The 18,198-nt window shown below is 30.6% G+C and overlaps 4 protein-coding genes across 5 annotated transcripts in view; 1 reads left to right on the forward strand and 3 right to left on the reverse strand.

The window, feature by feature from the left end:
* LOC130623682 (protein hobbit-like) overlaps positions 1-9,001 on the reverse strand; it is a 38,160-nt gene extending 29,159 nt beyond the window's left edge. For both annotated transcript variants that reach the window (XM_057439192.1, XM_057439193.1), the window contains exons 1-14: positions 8,875-9,001; positions 8,463-8,586; positions 7,757-7,806; positions 7,527-7,627; positions 6,839-6,891; positions 6,172-6,278; positions 5,853-5,982; positions 5,721-5,766; positions 4,993-5,061; positions 4,826-4,899; positions 4,461-4,516; positions 4,046-4,128; positions 3,383-3,450; positions 3,156-3,304 (exon numbers count right to left, since the gene is read on the reverse strand). In XM_057439192.1, the coding sequence (XP_057295175.1) occupies positions 3,156-3,304; positions 3,383-3,450; positions 4,046-4,128; positions 4,461-4,516; positions 4,826-4,899; positions 4,993-5,061; positions 5,721-5,766; positions 5,853-5,982; positions 6,172-6,278; positions 6,839-6,891; positions 7,527-7,627; positions 7,757-7,806; positions 8,463-8,586; positions 8,875-8,945 (1,181 nt within the window). In that variant the 5' untranslated portion in view covers positions 8,946-9,001. The remainder of the gene's footprint in view (positions 1-3,155; positions 3,305-3,382; positions 3,451-4,045; positions 4,129-4,460; positions 4,517-4,825; positions 4,900-4,992; positions 5,062-5,720; positions 5,767-5,852; positions 5,983-6,171; positions 6,279-6,838; positions 6,892-7,526; positions 7,628-7,756; positions 7,807-8,462; positions 8,587-8,874) is intronic.
* Positions 812-2,299, forward strand: LOC130623692 (uncharacterized). Its single transcript, XM_057439203.1, has 2 exons — positions 812-959; positions 1,199-2,299. Exon 2 carries the CDS (start codon positions 1,389-1,391, stop codon positions 1,938-1,940), a length of 552 nt encoding a protein of 183 aa, XP_057295186.1. The 5' UTR covers positions 812-959; positions 1,199-1,388; the 3' UTR covers positions 1,941-2,299.
* Positions 9,002-10,286: 1,285 nt separating the features above from the next.
* LOC130623684 (uncharacterized) lies at positions 10,287-13,858 on the reverse strand. The gene is made up of 2 exons (XM_057439195.1): positions 13,270-13,858; positions 10,287-12,799 (listed from the first exon to the last, which is right to left on the reverse strand). The coding sequence occupies exons 1-2, from the start codon at positions 13,705-13,707 to the stop codon at positions 11,246-11,248; spliced, it is 1,992 nt and encodes a 663-aa protein (XP_057295178.1). The 5' UTR covers positions 13,708-13,858; the 3' UTR covers positions 10,287-11,245.
* Positions 13,859-14,050: 192 nt separating this feature from the next.
* LOC130623689 (uncharacterized) lies at positions 14,051-18,126 on the reverse strand. The gene is made up of 2 exons (XM_057439199.1): positions 17,947-18,126; positions 14,051-15,173 (listed from the first exon to the last, which is right to left on the reverse strand). The coding sequence occupies exons 1-2, from the start codon at positions 18,082-18,084 to the stop codon at positions 14,361-14,363; spliced, it is 951 nt and encodes a 316-aa protein (XP_057295182.1). The 5' UTR covers positions 18,085-18,126; the 3' UTR covers positions 14,051-14,360.
* Between the last annotated feature and the right edge of the window lie 72 nt (positions 18,127-18,198).

The following is an 18,198-nucleotide window of genomic DNA, read 5'->3' on the forward strand; positions in this document are numbered from 1 at the left end:
AATTTATTTTGCTCCAATTTAGCAATTTCGTCGAAATATTAATTATTTACACATTAGTTCACTTGCGATAGCCTAGTTGTTTGGCATATTGCACTATGATGCAATGGTCTGCTGCACTGCTGGTTATAATTCCCTAGGAAATATTTGTCTAAAATAAAACTTTGCGAATAAAACCTTGTTGATGAGCTTTCTACTGCAATTTAGGGAATTGATAGTTAGTCAGTTGTTTAGTTAGTCGGTTACAAGTTGGAAACAAATAGTATCCTCACTGGCAAGAAAGTAAAAAATAAATTGGTTTATAATAAAGGGTTTGTTGAAGAGCAGCATTTTGCAATAAGGCTTTCTAAAAGTTTACAAAAATTTACTTTTCATATCTTTTTATGTAACTTTGTAAATTAGAGCAGTGAAAGGCTTTATCTATATAATATTTAAATTTTAGAATCAATAAAAGCAACATGTAAAGTGAGCAAATTTTAGATGTTTATTCTGTGCCCTAATGTTTTTTTTGTTAATAAAAAATAAATTTGACATGTAGATGTTGGAAAATATATATTAATACTTATTAATAGAAAACACTTTCATAAAAAAATATTTGTGACTTTTTAAAAAAAATATAAAGTTATAAACTAATTCTCAGAATGCAATTAGGCGATGATTTAATTAAAATTCTCAGAACTTTATTCGATATAAAAAACTAAACAAGTTTTAATAGCAAATATAAAATTTTAATATTTAATTAATATACATTTAAACGTTATGACATCTAGACTGAAATCTTCTTTTTTTTTAAATATTCTTTAGGTGGTTGCATAGTAGATTGATAGTGGTAGACTAAATAGCAAAGGCTGTCTAAAAAACTGAGTAATTAAGGTTGATTTTTTTAACTTTACTGCATAAGCAAAATGATATCTTAACCATTTATTTGTTAGCAAGCAATTTTTAACAGCTTGGAAAGTAAGGTAAAGTTTTTTTTGTTGAAATGGATAATGAACTCTAAGTTAAGAAACAAATCTCCTGCCAATGCTAAATTATTTGATTTTGACGAAAAGGTCTGTACAACTCTTGAAATTTATTATCATTTACAATTTTCTAAACAGGATAAACATTTAGTATTTCTACATTGTTATTAACATGTCATACTAAATGCTAAAGTAATATCAAAACAACAACATGTGAAGTAGTTTTTTTTTATAAATAGGAATCAGCTGATTATTAAAATCACCAGGACAACAACCATCATCGATAAGGAATCAATAGCTAGACATATTAAAAACAGATTAGCCTTGCACATTAGAACTGTTGATATACCTACAGACAAGTAAAAAGATCAGGCTTACCAACAAGGACAAAGCGAGAGAACAAGGAAAGAAGCAAATCACGAAACAACAATGTTTAGCATTAACCATAAACTGCTAAATTACTACAAAGAACATGATGAAAATGTCACCCTAGTAGGAAACGACTTTGAAGTACTGATTAAGTTATTTGTAGTAAGGTGCTTTGTACCTGTCATGAAGACTGCTTTAGAAACGAAAATAAATGACGCTGACAAGAAGAAACGAAGACACATTGTGTTATGTGGTGATTTTGATAAGTTTACAGTTCAGCTGTTTGTAAAGATTTTACAAGATACTGAAGCCAATGTTTCTCTATCGTGGTCTGATATTGTAGGCTTGATTAACTTCTGTCATTATTACCATGCTGATGAAGTGATCAAGATTTGCTACAGTAAGGGAGCAAATAGAATAAATAAAGAAAACATATATGAAGCAATACAGCTGGTGGAAACTTACAGCTTTCGACAATGGGACGAATCTATATGTTATATCATCCAGCAAAATCGCAGTATAAGGAAGAACACAGAATGGAAGTACTTATTTTCAGAGTGTCCAAATACAATGTGTGACATTTTAAACAAGTTACTTGATGAAAAAACATAATTTTGAATTAAAAGTTGCTACATTCTCTAAGAAAGGATTGTATTGTATTTTGTTAACCGTCTGGATTTTGCAAGCAGGCAATACAGGTTTTTAGGCATTCTGATTGCCTTAGCGCTCTTAACAACAGGGCAATATTTTGCGGTATTGCCTGACGTCAAGAAAAATGGTAGCTTAAAATGTAAACAAGCACGAAAAACAAGTTTTAAGGAAGCATTGGAAATGATTATATATCTAACTCCTACATTACATCTATTGATAAAAACACTTTAGAATAGAATAGAATAGAAACAACAACAATGTCAAGTTTAACAATTAAAATAACCAGATTCAACAATATTCTGTCTGGAATGCTTCTTCAACATGGCTAGTTTGTCCAGAAAAACGATAATCTAATATCCACTTCTATCAAAAAAACTAAATACAGGACGGCAAAACTATAACAAATATGTCTCCTCTCATTTTCAGACTCGTTTCTTCAGCTTTTTAGTAACTCAGTCAATATAAAACTTGTTAAAGCCCATGTTATTCTTGGCTAGCTAGCTACCTAAAAAATTTACTTCAATATTCACTGTAACTAAATTTTAGTTAAACATTCAACTTTCCACATTCCTCTGTAAGTGTCGAACTTTGTAATGTCTTGTTTACAAAGATATATTCTATAGGGAGTTTCGAATTCTGCATAGAATGTTTGTTTTTAGACAGAACTGTTTCGAATTTTGACCTTAAGTGTTAACGGAAGTAGTGCTAGTGGATTATATTATTATAAGAACAGTAAACCGAAATTCTTATTTTTTACTTTTATCTAACTTAGGCGGTTAACAAATACAATAATAACCAATTACCACGTGCTGTACCGAAAATAACGCCCTCAGTGGTTGCACCAACCTTTGGTTATTATTGTATTATTACTACATTTTAAACTAAAACTATAGTTAAAAACAGATACTAGTTTTGGAATAATACAGAGTAAAAATGGAACAAATTTTTGAGTTTTTAAACTACTGTCATTGCTTCGGAGTCCTTAGGTAAGAGAGTTGTTAATGACTCAAAGAAGTGTTAGGCGAAATATAACTAGCAAGACACAAACAATTTTCACACAAGTTTTGTAGCCACAAAACGTCACTACAATTAAATCACATCTACTAATAATTTAACTGTCTATAAAAGATTAGAAAAACAGTATTAGTATACTTGCTAAGGATCAACGCTACATACCTGTTAGTAAAATCTCCTACGCTGTGTGTTTCATGCAAGGACAAGAAGTGCGCTTTCCAATTTAAAAGTTCTTCGTATATAAAATCAAAATGGCATGAATCAACTTTGGTATTCAGTTGTAATTTTTGTTCACGACTGTCTGTATATATCTAGGAAAGAGCATCACAGCACACAGATTAAGTTAAATGTCCAAGGTCTGATACATCAAAAATATAAATTGAACTTACATCTAATTTTAAAGTGACTTGTTTAAACAGTAGTAATTTGCAGTGATTTGTTCCATTAATTATAAAACCTAAACAAAAGAAAAAAAATAATACAACAACAATAAACTATATTACAAATGTGATACTGCTTTTAAGGTACATTTTTAGATTTTTAGATTATTTTATCCGGCTTTCCTGATAATATTTTAAGTACCACCTTAAAAGTTAAAAAATCTTTTACAGTTTTTGATGTCAAAATACTTAATAACTTGAATTGGAATCGTTTTTAGGCTAACTAGGGGTGGTGATGTGGTATTTTGTAGATCAGAATAGATGAAAATTAGCTCTATCTACTTTTCCCTATAAAATAAAATTTTGACAGTCAATCTTTTAAAAAACCAATTCCATCATTGGACAGAGTTTGAAGGGAGGATGAAAGATTAGTATTAAATGTCAAATTTATTTCTTAAAGTTAAATAAAATGAAAAATAGTAATAAAGGACGAAACAACATGATATTAAACTTTTCTTATTTTTCCAATGCTTAAAAAAAATCAAGCTATAGTTACCACACTTAAATTTTGATAATCATAGCACAACAATGATTATCAAAAAATCTGCAGCATTAGGTGAATTACCCCCAATTGTGACAACTAAACAAGGAAATACAAAAATACATTCATACCTAATACATCTAAAGCTGCTTGATATTGGTCAAGTTCAAGCCTTTGCCAGGATAAAACACAATTCCAATCCATACGTAATTCTCTGCAAAACAATCATAGCAAACAGAAATGAATACTCATATATACCTCTGAAATTCAAAAAAATTGTGAATTTTAGGGGCTGCTAAGTACCATCAGTCTTTACTTATGAATTGACATAAAAAACACCTTTAAAATAACCTGCTTAACTAAAAAAAGACTGTTCTAGTGGATAACTTTAAAAGGGAAAAAAAGTCTAACCCCATTTTTTTGTTTGTACTAAAATGTATAGTTTCAGTTGTTCACTTAAAAAACTCTCCAGCATATAAATATTGTTTGTCAGTGAAAATTAAATATAGAAATAAAAGGAAACACATTTGTAAAAATATTACATACCTATGGTCATTTAATTTATAAACAATTTGAAAATTTTCAATCGAACATTTTATTGCCTAAATTAAATATAGCATAATTGTTACAATTGTTATGTTGAAAGATCAAGGACTAGAAGGAAAAATCCCACTTTGAAGAAACAGAACTACTATATAAATGAATTAGTTTGTCAAGTTAAAAGGAAAACAGTTGGTGTAACAGAATAGTTTGTTTGTGCGTGCTCTATTCTTATGCAGGGGTTGTATCAATAAAACGGCACGCGTCTATCTTAATACCCCAGGTGAAAATAATGATTCAGGGTTGCCAATCTTTTGTAACAATGTGTAGAGATTTAAGAGAGAATAAAAAAGGAACAAAATAAAATGTACCTGAGGTAATATATTCAACATGGATATAAATTTATCTATGTCATCGTTACCAGCTTCGTCAATAATAAACTCATCTATAAGTCCAAAAGGAAAAATTTTTCACCTGTTAGGAAGGTAAAAGTTTAAACAGAAAAAGAAACAGAAAAAGAAATTTTTATGGTGCTTACCAGAAACTGCTTCTACAGGTTGCGAATACTTTAACCTTTTTTTTGCACCAAGTAGGAAATCCACTAGATCTGAAAATGAAAAGAAAACAATTTAAACAGTAAAGCCAGGTAACCTATGCATTAGCAGTATGCACAAATATGGCATTGGAATTTATCTTATATAATAATACGGAGTGTATGTGACGGTCATAGTGGATATCGTCATTTTCCTTTGATGTCGCCGAAAAAATGTTTCAAATGTTAAATTTTATGACGTTACGGCGCAACGTCAATAACACTACTTTAACGTCAATATCCTATATTAAATTAATGAAGCCATTACAGTGCACCTAAAACTTTGAAGCCAAATAACTAAGCCATGTCACTTATGCATTAGCAGTATGCACAAATATGGCATTGTAATTTAGATTATATTATTATTATTATTAGTAGTAGTAGTAAGCTTGTCATCCCTTTACCATATTTGTTATTTACTTTGCTGATTGTTTTTGTCTCTAAAAATCACTTGCGTCAAGAATTTGTTAATGTATTTTCTTGATACTAGAAATTCAAAGCTAGTTGTGTTATTTCTTAAGATTTATTTACTCTGTTTAACATTTAAAATAGTATTTTTGTTCCACAAAAGAAGGGTATCATCAAAATATTGGGGAGTAAGAAGGTTAAACATTTATGATAAACATACTTTTTTTCATTTATTTGTATTAGACATTAATCACGATAAACCATACCTTCACTAACATCGACATGCAACTTCTTTATATTCAACTTGTGTCTCTAAAGATGCAAAAAACAAAATGAACACTTGATGTCTTTTTATAAAAAGTGACAACATTTAAGATTTTAATATAAAATTCTTGTACCATAGCACTGACAGTCAGCCCTGGAGTGATGAAAGTTTGTATTTTCAACTCATGAGAGATGAACAAAAATGGCATCTCATCATGGAGTGTCGTTAGTTTGGAATTTGATAAATCTACTTCAATGCAGAGACTAAAATACAAAAGGATTTTTATTAACAAGTGAAACGACAATCAGTTATATATTTTTTGTATCAGCAATCCACAGTATTTAGTGAGATAAATATATATTTAAACAAAAGATGGACAGAGAGAGGATAAGCCAGGATCATCGGCACAAGATGCTTTTATTATTCTTAAAAGAGGAATAATACAAACATACCTGTCTGATAAAGTTTCAATCTTTAAGGTCATGTCAGTTGACCAGTTTGTTGTAAGGTCACAAAATTGTGATGTTATCGACAAATTCTGAAACACTGCTCCAATATGCTATAACATATAAATTACAACACAGGTTACATAATTGTATAATTAGTCTCGGAATGCACTCACACATATTCATTTGAAAAAAAAGTTAACAAATTTGACATGTTATGTGGTCTGGGTCACTTTTTAAAATTTCCAAGGAAAGCAAAGCTGCTACATATAATAAAACATTTCTCACCATCAAAAGTTTTAACATGGCATATCAAGTATTTTGTAAATTTTATATGTAATGCTGTAGCTTTTGTAAGTAGCCCAAACTGTGCTATATTTTCTTAAGCAATAATAATGTTTGGATTTTTTGGTTTAACACTTCTAAAAAGCTTTTTTATAAAGTTTGAAAATCGCTGTATTGGAAAATGTCTAAAAGCTTTCTCATAAAACACAAACATTACCATATTGTACATTGCCAAGTTTTGAAATTGTGAAATGTTTTTTATGTTATTCTATCACAGCTTGATAAAGAATTTTCTATGCTTCTGAAACACATATATAACTCAAATCACAAAACATGTCACTATACTAAAATAAAAAAAGAAAATGATACACACTATAGTGGAACATACCTGAAAACAGAATCTGACCATATTAGCAGCCAACATATTTAGCAAGACTGGATCTGTAATGAAATAATAATTTTACCCCCCAGGGTTCGAATTAGCAATTCACAATTCGCAATTTGCGAATCGAAATGCTATTTTTGCGAATCACTTTGTGAAGAATAGAATCGCGAAAAAGAACGGCGATAGAAAGGCTTTTTTAAAAAGCGTTTTTAAAATTTAAGAACGAAAAACGGCAATAGAAAAGCTTCATTAGATAGCATTTTGAAAGTTTAAGAACAAAACGCAGCGATAGAAATGCTTTGTTAGATCGTGTTTTCACTCTTGCAAGATTATTTTGGCAATCGGAGAAAGAAAGTTAAAACTGAGAGAGTCACTAGTTAAGACGCTCAGTTCTTGTGTTTGGGGTTCCCGAGTTTAAACGTCCCCCACTTGTCTCCAACATAAAAAATAATAACGCAGAAAAAAGTAAAGCTCGAAAGGTCACAAAAAAATACAAATTCTCGTCGAAAAACAAGTAGCTACTAATGAACAAGCCAATGGTAATTTATCTATGGTGTTCTCAGGCCACATCTACTGGTGGTTTACTTCGTTACAGAGTGCCGTAATTTTTGCGAATCAACTTTACTTTTCTAATTCGAACCCTGCCCACTCTCTTGAAACGCGTAAAAATAAAATTACAAACCAATTTTACCTTTTAGTTTTGCTTGTTTCTTTCTCTTTTGCTTTTCATCAGACGAACAATTTAGCATTAAAGTAACTGTTGTTGGCCCAACAAATAAAGTCAATGGTTTGCTAAATATATAAAGATATTGCACTACTTCCTTTCACACAAGAGACTTGAATTATCAAAGCAATGAAAAAAAATCATAGGCTCAATTCCAAAGTTAAATAAACAGTAAAAATGTTTAAAATACTCCATACTTGCATAAGGGATTCAACCATTTTGAACTTAAACCAATGCGTTCAATATGCTAAAAATAAAAAGAGAAACTTAATATAATTTGTCTCTACATGCCATGCTAGGTTTCTTCAAACAAAGAAAAAAATAGCCTAAGAAATATTATTCAACCTGTAAAATGCAGTCTACTACTAGTTTTGCAGATTAAAGCAAAATTATTTTCGTTCGAAAGGCCTGTTGAAGAAAGAGGGTTGGCAAAAGGGGTAATGATTCTTAAAATTTATCTGTTTTTTATCCTATTTTAAATTATTTTTGTAAACATTTAAACTGACCCCTAGCTTTTAGAGCAAAATACACACATGTACGAATTCATACTTTGCAAAAAAGTTTGGTTGCTTCTCTAACGCAATTGAAAAAATACTTAGTTTTCAAGTTTAATATTTGTTTTTTTTGTAACTACTAATATAATCCTATACCACAGGGATCAAAACAAAACCTTTAGAGCTAATTTCATCATACACTATGTTTCAAAATATAGGAAAAGCGTAGTAAAAAATGCCAATAAAAATCACATTTTCCTTGCTTATGTCATAACAAATGCTAGCCCAATTGCAATAGATTTAAAAGTAGTATATCACATATCACAAGAAAATTTATAGTAACATTTTTTAGCTTATTTACTTCTGAATACCAGTACAAAACAAATACAAATGTGACATATAATCTTACAATTTTAAACAGTCCCTCTTTCCGCAAGACAATTCCTTCAAGGTAGGTGAAGTGAATTCTGTTCACTGTCATTGTGATCTTGAACTTTTCCTGCACCTTCACAGACACACACTTGAACAGCAACCTGCAAGAAAGAAAACACACAAATGAACCACAGAAACAAAAGCTTGGCATTGCTGTATTAAATCTTCAATCACATTCTGTCTGAACTTTTTCAACCGTTTTTGAATTATCACAATTACTTTCATAAATAAAGTTGAGAAGGCTTAGTATGTCTTTATTGCATGTGTTATTCTGTTATTTCAAAGTATGTGTGTGAAGTACAGTTCTAAAAGCAGATTAAAATTGGACATTGTGTGTAAGAACGATTACGTTAATACAACCGTGTACACAGTTAAAATAATTATCTTACCGCAATCCCAGCCATTTTGTGAATGCCAGTACGACAAACAACACCAAAACATACACAGCATAGGCCAACATGCTATTTAGTCCTTACCTTCAACATTATTTATTTTTCTAGTAAAGTAACAGAATGTCAATATGATCTTACCTTTAGGCTAGCAATCTGATCTAAACTTCAATAATTATTATTATGATATGGAGTTTCAGTTAATTTTCATCTTTAATTTTAAATGAATATTATATTCACAGGGTTCTCACTCATTTTGAACAAATTTTTTAGGATATTTTTGAGAGAATTTCAGGGGATTTGAATCACTGAAAATTAGAATCACAAGAATCAAGGTTGACAAGGGAATTGAACAAGGTTGACAAATTGAATTAATTAGATTTCATTTCCACATTAGCTGATGCAGAATATAAATATTTTGGATTGATATTTATTATAAATTTACAAGATTTTTTAGGAGATTTCACAAAAAAAGGAAATTTAAGGATTTTTTTAGAAACATTTAGGACGTGTGAGAACCATCAAATAACAGACTAAATTAAAAAAAAACAGATGATCGAACAAATCCATAAGACATAACATCACACTAAGAGGGCGTGGTTTACTGATCATAAGGAGAAGACAAATTAATCAATTGTTCTACTGGCAACAAAGGTGTTTTTACAGTTGTTGATCAGAAAAATAAAATAGCAATAATTTATTAAACCTGAAATAACCAGTTGCATTCACAAACACTTATTTTTAAAAGGTTATTCTCGTCCAAATAAAAAAACAAATTCTTCATTTCGTTTTCTACTTTGAAACTTTTGTATTATTAATTTATGGTGTTTTAAAAAATAAGATCGGGACCATAAAAAAGGTTGTCTCAGGCAGATAAATCGTAATAAAAAAAATTGATTTTCTATAAACACAAAAATCTGAATTACAAAAAATCACTACTTATAAGGATACTTATCCCAAGGCTCTGTTTATATGGAAGCAAAGCCAGAACAATAGAAAAACAGGACAATAGGCAAAACAGGAGAAAAAATGGATATTAAAAATTTCTCCCGCATTCATATGTTAAAATTTTATTCATGGATGTCTTTCATCACACTGTATCAAATGATATAGCTTGTAAGCCTAGGCCATAGAAGTTGATTTTCGTTCGTGTGTTTCTGTCTTGCCAATTGATATTTAAAACCACAAAATTTACTTTAAGAGATTGACATATATACTGAACTTGTTTACTTTTAAAATAGATGAGAAAATATGCACAGATTTGAATGTAAAGTTAACAAAAATAGTGTGTGGATAGCAAAACAGAGATCAACTAATCAAACTTTGCACAATCAGTCTTAAATGCATGGACCTCAAAGTTGATTGTCCTAGTTGCTATAAATTTAATACTAAAAATACAAAAAACAAATCAGTTCTAGTTGATAAGGCAAACCTTTCTATTAAATTTTTGTTTTTTTATATAATGTATTAAAAAATAACATTTTTAATGGCCATACATAACACAAGGTATCCATTTCAGGCACATGGGCGGGATGTAGCATTTGAAGATTCATTTTATTTACATTCTTTGCCTTATTTACATTCTTTGATTTCACATTTCCTTTTTAGTAAAGCAATTTTTAGCTAAATTTCAACATTAGAATGCAAAGGAAAAAATAGAAAGCGTTGGCATTTTCTGATAACTTTAACCCAGGTCCCAAATTGTGCCATAAGATACATCATGATTAAAAATGAATAAATAAATATACTAAAAACTGAAACAATAGGAACTTTCTCTTTAATATTATAATATAAAAATACGTTTTTTAAAGAAATAACAGAAGCTCAAAAATATATTTTTCTTACAAAACAGACAAAGTTATTGATCAGCTTTTGGGGTTTTTTGTAACGAATTAGAAATAGATGGAGTTTTATATCACGTAAAAAATACTAACAGTTCCAAAATTAAGGAAGGGTGAAGGAAAATAAAAACGCACAAAAAAAGGGTTTCAATAAACCATATGAGAGTTTTAGAGAAATAATGCTGTATAAGGGCTTTTTAAAAATTTGTTAAGGTGTAAGGAGGGATGTGTCATGTAACAACAAAGGGCTTTAATAAAGCTTTTATAAGGGTCAAGAGGGTGGGAATGGAATGAGGTCTTTCAATATATATTTTTCTATAACTTTAAATAATGAAGCATTTTTATTAAACACATTTTGAGACTTTTTTGATGAAAATATAGACATACAAAAAGCATATTAAATAATAAACAAAACGTATAACGTATAATAAAACAAAAGAACAAAGTTTTTCCAGAATATATTTTTAAACATTTTTTCTTTTTTAACAAAAAAGTTCTGCCATGAAACACAACAAACAATAACCAAAGTATTAAACAATAGCAAAGTCAAAGAACAGCGAGTCATCACGTCTTGCAAACTGAGTGACATCGAAACAGTCCTCATGCTTGTATGCAATGTTCTGTTCCAGCACAGGCTTACAGGTATGAACAAAATTCATGTTGTCAGTTCTAACCGTTAAAACTGTTTCCCGTTGATTTGGTTTGCTAGGATCTGTATTGACATTTAAGCATATGGTTTTATTGAATGGCCAATTTAAGACATTATCGTAGATACCATGCCTTAGTCTAAAATAAAACTTTAGCATGTTCTTGTATATAACAACACGGAATTGACAATGATAACCAGGTGTACAAGTGTAAAAAGGCTTCGATTCAACTGAGTAATCTTTGCAATTACGTGTTGATTCTACCATAATGTCGTGAACTTTATCTATCTGAAAACAAATTGTGTTTTTTACATCCCCAGTTGCAGCATGATTGTGACTGATGACAGAGGGAAACTGTGGCCTTCCTTTTAGTCTACATAACTCAGACTCAGAATCTTTCAATGAATCTTCTAGCGTTTGATATTTTACCATGGCCCGACTATAGTGGTTCAAAAAATTCCTAATAGTGGTTCGCAAATTTGATATGACTTTTCTTGTTTCTGCGGTTTGTGTTTCAGACTTCTCCAACAATTTTACAGTTTGTCGATACTTCTTATTAGTTTCACGCAGTTGCTTAATGTCATTGGACATATTAGTCATTTCCACCTTGATTAACTTATCAACGACAGGTGTAAGTTTCAGTAATTTTGTATCACTTTCTGTGACAGAATTGGCAGTCAAAATTTGTGACTTATCTTTAGAACTATGACACACATTTTTTCCAGTTTCACTCTCATAATCTATCTGAGCATTTAGCTTTGAAATCTTGTTTTTTAATTGAATAATTTCCAAAGTTTTTTTCTCAACTGCTGTTTTTACTGACGCTAGCTCTTTTCGAAGGTCCGCAAGTACAACTCCTTGTACGCTTTCGCTAACAACAATTTTCGATCTCAAAAGAGCTTCATTATTCAAAGTTACTTGTAATTTTTTTGCAATGATATTTACTTCTTCTTTATGCTGTTCTTCTTTATGTTGAAAAGATAACAAAGCTGCTTCTTTCTCTGTTAGCATGGACCTTAACGAATTGTGTTCTTCCTTCAACTTCCTGTTCTCTGCAATTATTGAAAGTAGATGTGAATACTTCTGTTGCATACGCGCAACATACAATTTCAAATTAGAGATTCTTCCTATTAAATCATTTCCATCGTTATCAGCTTCCATGCATTCCCCTGTTGATTGCTCATTTTTTACAGAATTTGAACTACAAAAATCAAATTCGTTTTTCACATATGTATCCATAGATTTAATATGTTCATCACATTGCAAAGTTAATAGTTCGATTTCTTTTAAAGATTGTAAATATCTTTCATTAATGAACATATTTTCTTTTTTCAATTCTTTTATTTGGTCACTATGTTGAGTGTATAACTTACAAGCCAATTTCAAATGAACCTCATTGTTTCTTTTACAATGAATCTCAAGTTCAATAGCAGTACCCTGAAACAGGAAGAAAAAATCGTTTATTACCACTACAGTTTATAGCTTGGCTAAATTTTAACTTAAAATGTAAATAAAGAAAACAATATTTTGAAAGTACAGTGCTATTTATAAAACACACCTGTGCATTACTACAATGCTCATAATATTTAATTTTTCCATATCACTGATGTGGCAAATTAAAAATATACTATCCTTAAAAAATAACAATTTTTTAAGCCCCTGTTAAAATAATCAAATAGAAGATACAAAAAGTAGTAGTTTGATTTGGCTTGTTATCATAAGGTTGCAGGTGCGAGTCTCCACTCGAAAATGCACACTTTAAATACCATGTTGTTAGTCCAAATAGAGCCACCTACTGACTATGAAACAGCTCTCTGAATTTTTTTTTTTTACTTTTGTTTAATAAAAAAATATGATATTTATCATTAATAAAATATGATATTCAAGAGAATAACAAAACATCCTACCATTATACTGCACCCTAGGTAGGAAAATGGACATTTTTCATATCCTTTTGTAATTCTCTTATCTTCTACATCACATCTTTCACCAAGCATGCTATCAACACTTGATAGATTTTCAACACTTCGCCAGTTATGATAAAGCTTTGATTCAGAATCTGAATGATGGTCAAAAGATCGACTTCGAGTCCTCCCAGCTGCTGCAACATTCCGAGTTAAGCGCCGTCCAAACCTGTCAGCGCTGCTCACTTTTTGTCTAAACTGTTCACTGCTACTTAATCTTGGAACCTCAACTTCATTCCTTGTCACTGCTGTGGCACTTTCCACCTGATTAGCGTTGTCATTTTTTTTTGTTAAGAAATATTCGTCAACAATCGATGATTTTAATTTCAGTCTCATTCTAAAAGTGATAATAACAAATGTAACATAAATAGACTCCAACATTATGCTAAACTAATTTACAACAATAAATTCTAACGTAAACCTTGACACACCTTTAACTTCCCAATAGACAATAAAATATTGCTAAGACAACACCAATAGCAGTAACAAAAAACATTTTTACCTAATGGCGCATGAAATACAGCTGAATGGATTATTTCAAAAGAAAAACCATTTATAATTGTGTGCCAAAAATACAGTAATTTTCAGGGTTTTTTTGCATGGCATGTATAACTTTACGAGTATTTGAAATTTCCCAGTTAGCTAAGCATTCTGGAATTCATAGTCTGCCCAAGCAAGCCAAATCTTATTTATGCTAAAAACAAACTGCTTTGTGAAATAAAAATTCTTGGCAGCATAAGTGGTATAATATAAACACTCATATTTAGTGCTGTAAAACACAATGCAAAACAAAAGATATCTTTATTAATATTAAATATACATCTAATTAACAACCTCAAAAATATCTATGTAAATATAAATATTATTATCGATACAATAACAAACACAAAATTTGAAATAAATAGAAACACCAAAGTTTAAAACTTTTAAACACAAGACACTTTGTCAGGCAGAAATGAAATATGACAACCCAGGGCCAAAATAACACAAGGTATTTACAGTTTTTTAGTTCTATAAATTTTCTATGGAAAAAGTTAGCTATGAAATTGTGTCAGGTCTGAAATTAAATTTGTGTTCTCTTTGTTTAATTCAACGATAGTGGCTTCTTTGGAAATGATAGAGACAGTTTGTTTAAAATTCATCTCTTTTGCTTTTCTTAACTCCTCTTCTTTTTGACTTAGAAGGTATTGTGTCGCCATCAAACTTTGCTTTACACTTTCCAATTCTTTCCCATGAAAGTGCATGCTGTTGTGTAGTTGTACCCGTAGTTCAGAGTTCTGAATCTTTAGTTGATTATGCTCAAAAAAAATATTTTGCAACCATCCATTTGATTCTATTACAAGATTTCTTCCACTTGCCATAGCAGTATGGCCATTGTTATGAAAAATACTTAAGCCGGCTTGTTTCAACCATGTCTCAGACTCATTCTCTAACCTAACACAGTCCATGGCATTTCTTTTTAGCTCTTTTTTCAAGTCTTGGATTTTATCTTGCATTTCATTTTTCTCAGCAGCCAAAACACTATTTGATGCTATTGAATTCTGTAACTTGTTTTTGAAGAACTCAAGGTCTTTCTCCAAACTTTGAATGCGCTGTTGCTTAAGACTTATCTGGCGCAATCTCAGCTCCAATTGTTCCTGCAAATCTTTTACTTCAGTTTGAATTTGTTCACTTGCTTCTAATTTCCTTTTCATTGCAGTCAAATCTCCTGATAACTTGCTGTTTGTTTCCTCTAAGGCTTGAAGTTGCTTATTTATCTTTTTATTTTCTGCAGCTTGTTCCAGTGCTAACTGAAGATGAACCTCTTGATGCTGGTCGCAATGTGTTTGGATTTCCATGCTAGTGCCCTAAAATAAATTTACAAAAAAGTTTGTTAACAAGCAAATGTAGTAAACTCGTAGAAAAAAAAGTTCAATTAATAAAAACTAACGGAGGCATTTCCTTGCTCTATGTTCCAAAACAAAAAAATAAGTTTGGTATTTGTATACACGAAATCATTAGACTGATGTTTTATTTTGCACAGAACATTTTCCTACGTTGATTACTTAGCTGTAAATTTCAAGAAAGGGTATACCATTTCCATGACAAGTAAATTCAATTTTCTTTCTGTTGGTGCACAATAACCTGAAACCATTCTCATTGAAGAGAATGTTTTGTACTGCTTAAAGCCTATTTTGAATTTTGTTAGATGACAAACTAAAGCAATACACTACAATAAATGGACACAAGTAATAATTTCGATAACATATATAACACCTATATTTATGAATTTTGGTATAGAATCATTGCAAAAGCAGTTGTTCGAAAGCATCTCACTGGATTTACATGAGAAATTGTTAAAATTTTGTGATATTTTAATGGTAAAATAAACTGCACTGAAAAAAATCCCTTAATTACAAAAGTTACAATTTTATAACTTTTAAATGGAGCTAAACACAGTTTAGCTCATGTTAATTGCAGTTTCCAGTTGGGTTGCTAGCTGATTGGGTGAACTAAAATACAAAAACACTTCATCAAGCTTCAAAATTGGTGCATGATGTTTTGTTTACCCACATTGGGTATTGTCTCAATTAACCAGGCCAAAGTCTAGAAAAAGGTAAAACTGTTCTTGAGAAAAATCAATATCCGAAAGCTTTCTATGACCTGATAATTAAAAGTACGATATCTAAGATTATGGAAAATAATGATAACGAGAATCCTGATGAAGAAAACGAGAAAGAAGAGTCTGAAGAGAAGATGATTTTCATCCAATATCGTGGGCGAGTTTCGGAGAAATTTGAAACTTCTATGAGAAAGTTGAATATTCCGTGTAAAATTATTTTCACATTGAAAAAGTTGAAAAGTTCTCTGCCTCCATTGAAACCTGTAATTGAAAAATGTTTCAAAAGTTGTTTGGTATACAAAATAGAATGTCCACGATGCAACTCGTGCTATGTCGGACAGACAAGCCGACATTTAATCAAACGACTTAAGGAACATAAAAGAACTGGTCCGGTGGGAAAGCATTTCGACGATTGCAATAATCTTTTAACAATGGAAAATGTATCAATTTTATGTTCATCAACACGGAACGTTTATCATTTAATGACTCTTGAGGCGTTAATGATCAATTACATCAAACCGGTTTTAAATACAAAAGACGAATATAGAAGCAGAGCATTGGTAATAAAAATTTAATTACCTTACTCTCTTCTAAACTCGTTTTGTTTTTAGATTTTCTTGTAAATTTGATTTGTTGTAGTGTGAGGTGTAGTTTATGTATGATATGTTGAATAATTTTATACTTGTTTTTAACTGTTTTTAACATTATTTATTTGCTTTCAGACCTGATGATGGATAATGTTTATCCGAAATATATTGTCAATAAAAAATAATAAACATACTCATTGTTAATCCTAATATTGGTATTTTATCGTGAAGCCACAATGTTTTTATCTTATTCGTTATTTTCTTTTTCTTTTATGTTCCACCTTATCACTACTGTATCTTGGTCACTTCATCAAGTGGGTCAGCCACTGGGCGTCCTGTCCAATTGCTTTTGCTACACGGTTCCTTGCATTGATTCGATTTGGCTCTATGAATCACCAAGGTTTTTTTCCAGTGGTGGAAGCAATTGGCCTTACCTCAAGCTCTAATGTTTTTTTTTGGTGTTCATGTTGGGCAGCATTTGAGAGTCTACTGTTTATGGTGTGTTATCGTGTGTGTACCCCAGCAAGGATACGGTGTGTTAAGCTCAGGTGTATGTTATAACATAGCGTAATAAACAATGAGACAGTTAAAGGAAAGGAAGGTACAACAGGTAGTTGTTACCTAGGTGAGTGAATACTTTTTCAGCCTTCATTTTGTGGTGTGTGCGTACTCATGAGATAAGGGCAATTTTACACGAATAGTTTTAAAAAAGAGAGAAATGAAACAATGAGAAGTTGTAAAAAAGAGAGATAAAGGAAAATACAGAAAAGAGAGATAAAGGAAAATACAGAAAATACACAAAGAGAGAGAAAAAACAATGAAGGACTGTTGTAAAAAAGAGAGAGAAAAGAAAACAACAAAGGACAGTTGTAAAAAATTGTGAGAAGGGTAGTTGTTGAAAACAATACGCTTTACGAGATTAGGATAGGTGTCACGGAGAGTGTTATCAATTGGGTACATGCGCAGGAGAGTTTTGTGTCATTTTGCTTGTCCAGCATCACCTCTTTTCGCCAAATATCGCTTTATATTAACATCACAAAGTTGTTAAATGAAATACATTTGTCTTTCTAATATTGTGTTTTTTCTGGAAACATTAGCAATTAATTAAAGTACACAAAAAATTAAAGTACACAAAAATTAAATTTTTCGTCAACATGCAGTCTTCGAAAGCCTAAACATCAGAAAATATATTGTTGTTGCACGTTTCAGACTTATTCACACAGTGTTGTTGTATCTTATACAGAGAAGGGAACTATCACAAAATTCCCTTGTTAGTGTTTTAATTTAAAGTCTTGTTACAATAAAGCACCATGCTTGGGAAGTCAAGCAAATTACATATTTAAAAAACATATTTAAAAAGTGACAGCTTTACTTAAGAACAAACACTTGCAACTAAGAAAGGAATTGTATAAAACTACTAATTTGTATTACCATAAATCGGCATCCAACTTCTTGAAACATACAGAATTCTTTGTGCAGCACATTTGAGGAGGTTGAACTGGATACTGGATCAACTGATATAAACTCATTGTCATCAAAAATACTTCCACTCTTTAACCTAATCTTCATATTCTATTGACTTTTTACACTATATATATACATAAAATGTTTTTATATATACATGATCTTTTTATTTCTAAGCTAAAATACTTCGAAGGGAGAAAATTTAACGGGTTGTCAAAA

The sequence above is a fragment of the Hydractinia symbiolongicarpus genome, chromosome 13 (assembly GCF_029227915.1).
Source record: "Hydractinia symbiolongicarpus strain clone_291-10 chromosome 13, HSymV2.1, whole genome shotgun sequence".
Taxonomy (NCBI): domain Eukaryota; kingdom Metazoa; phylum Cnidaria; class Hydrozoa; order Anthoathecata; family Hydractiniidae; genus Hydractinia; species Hydractinia symbiolongicarpus.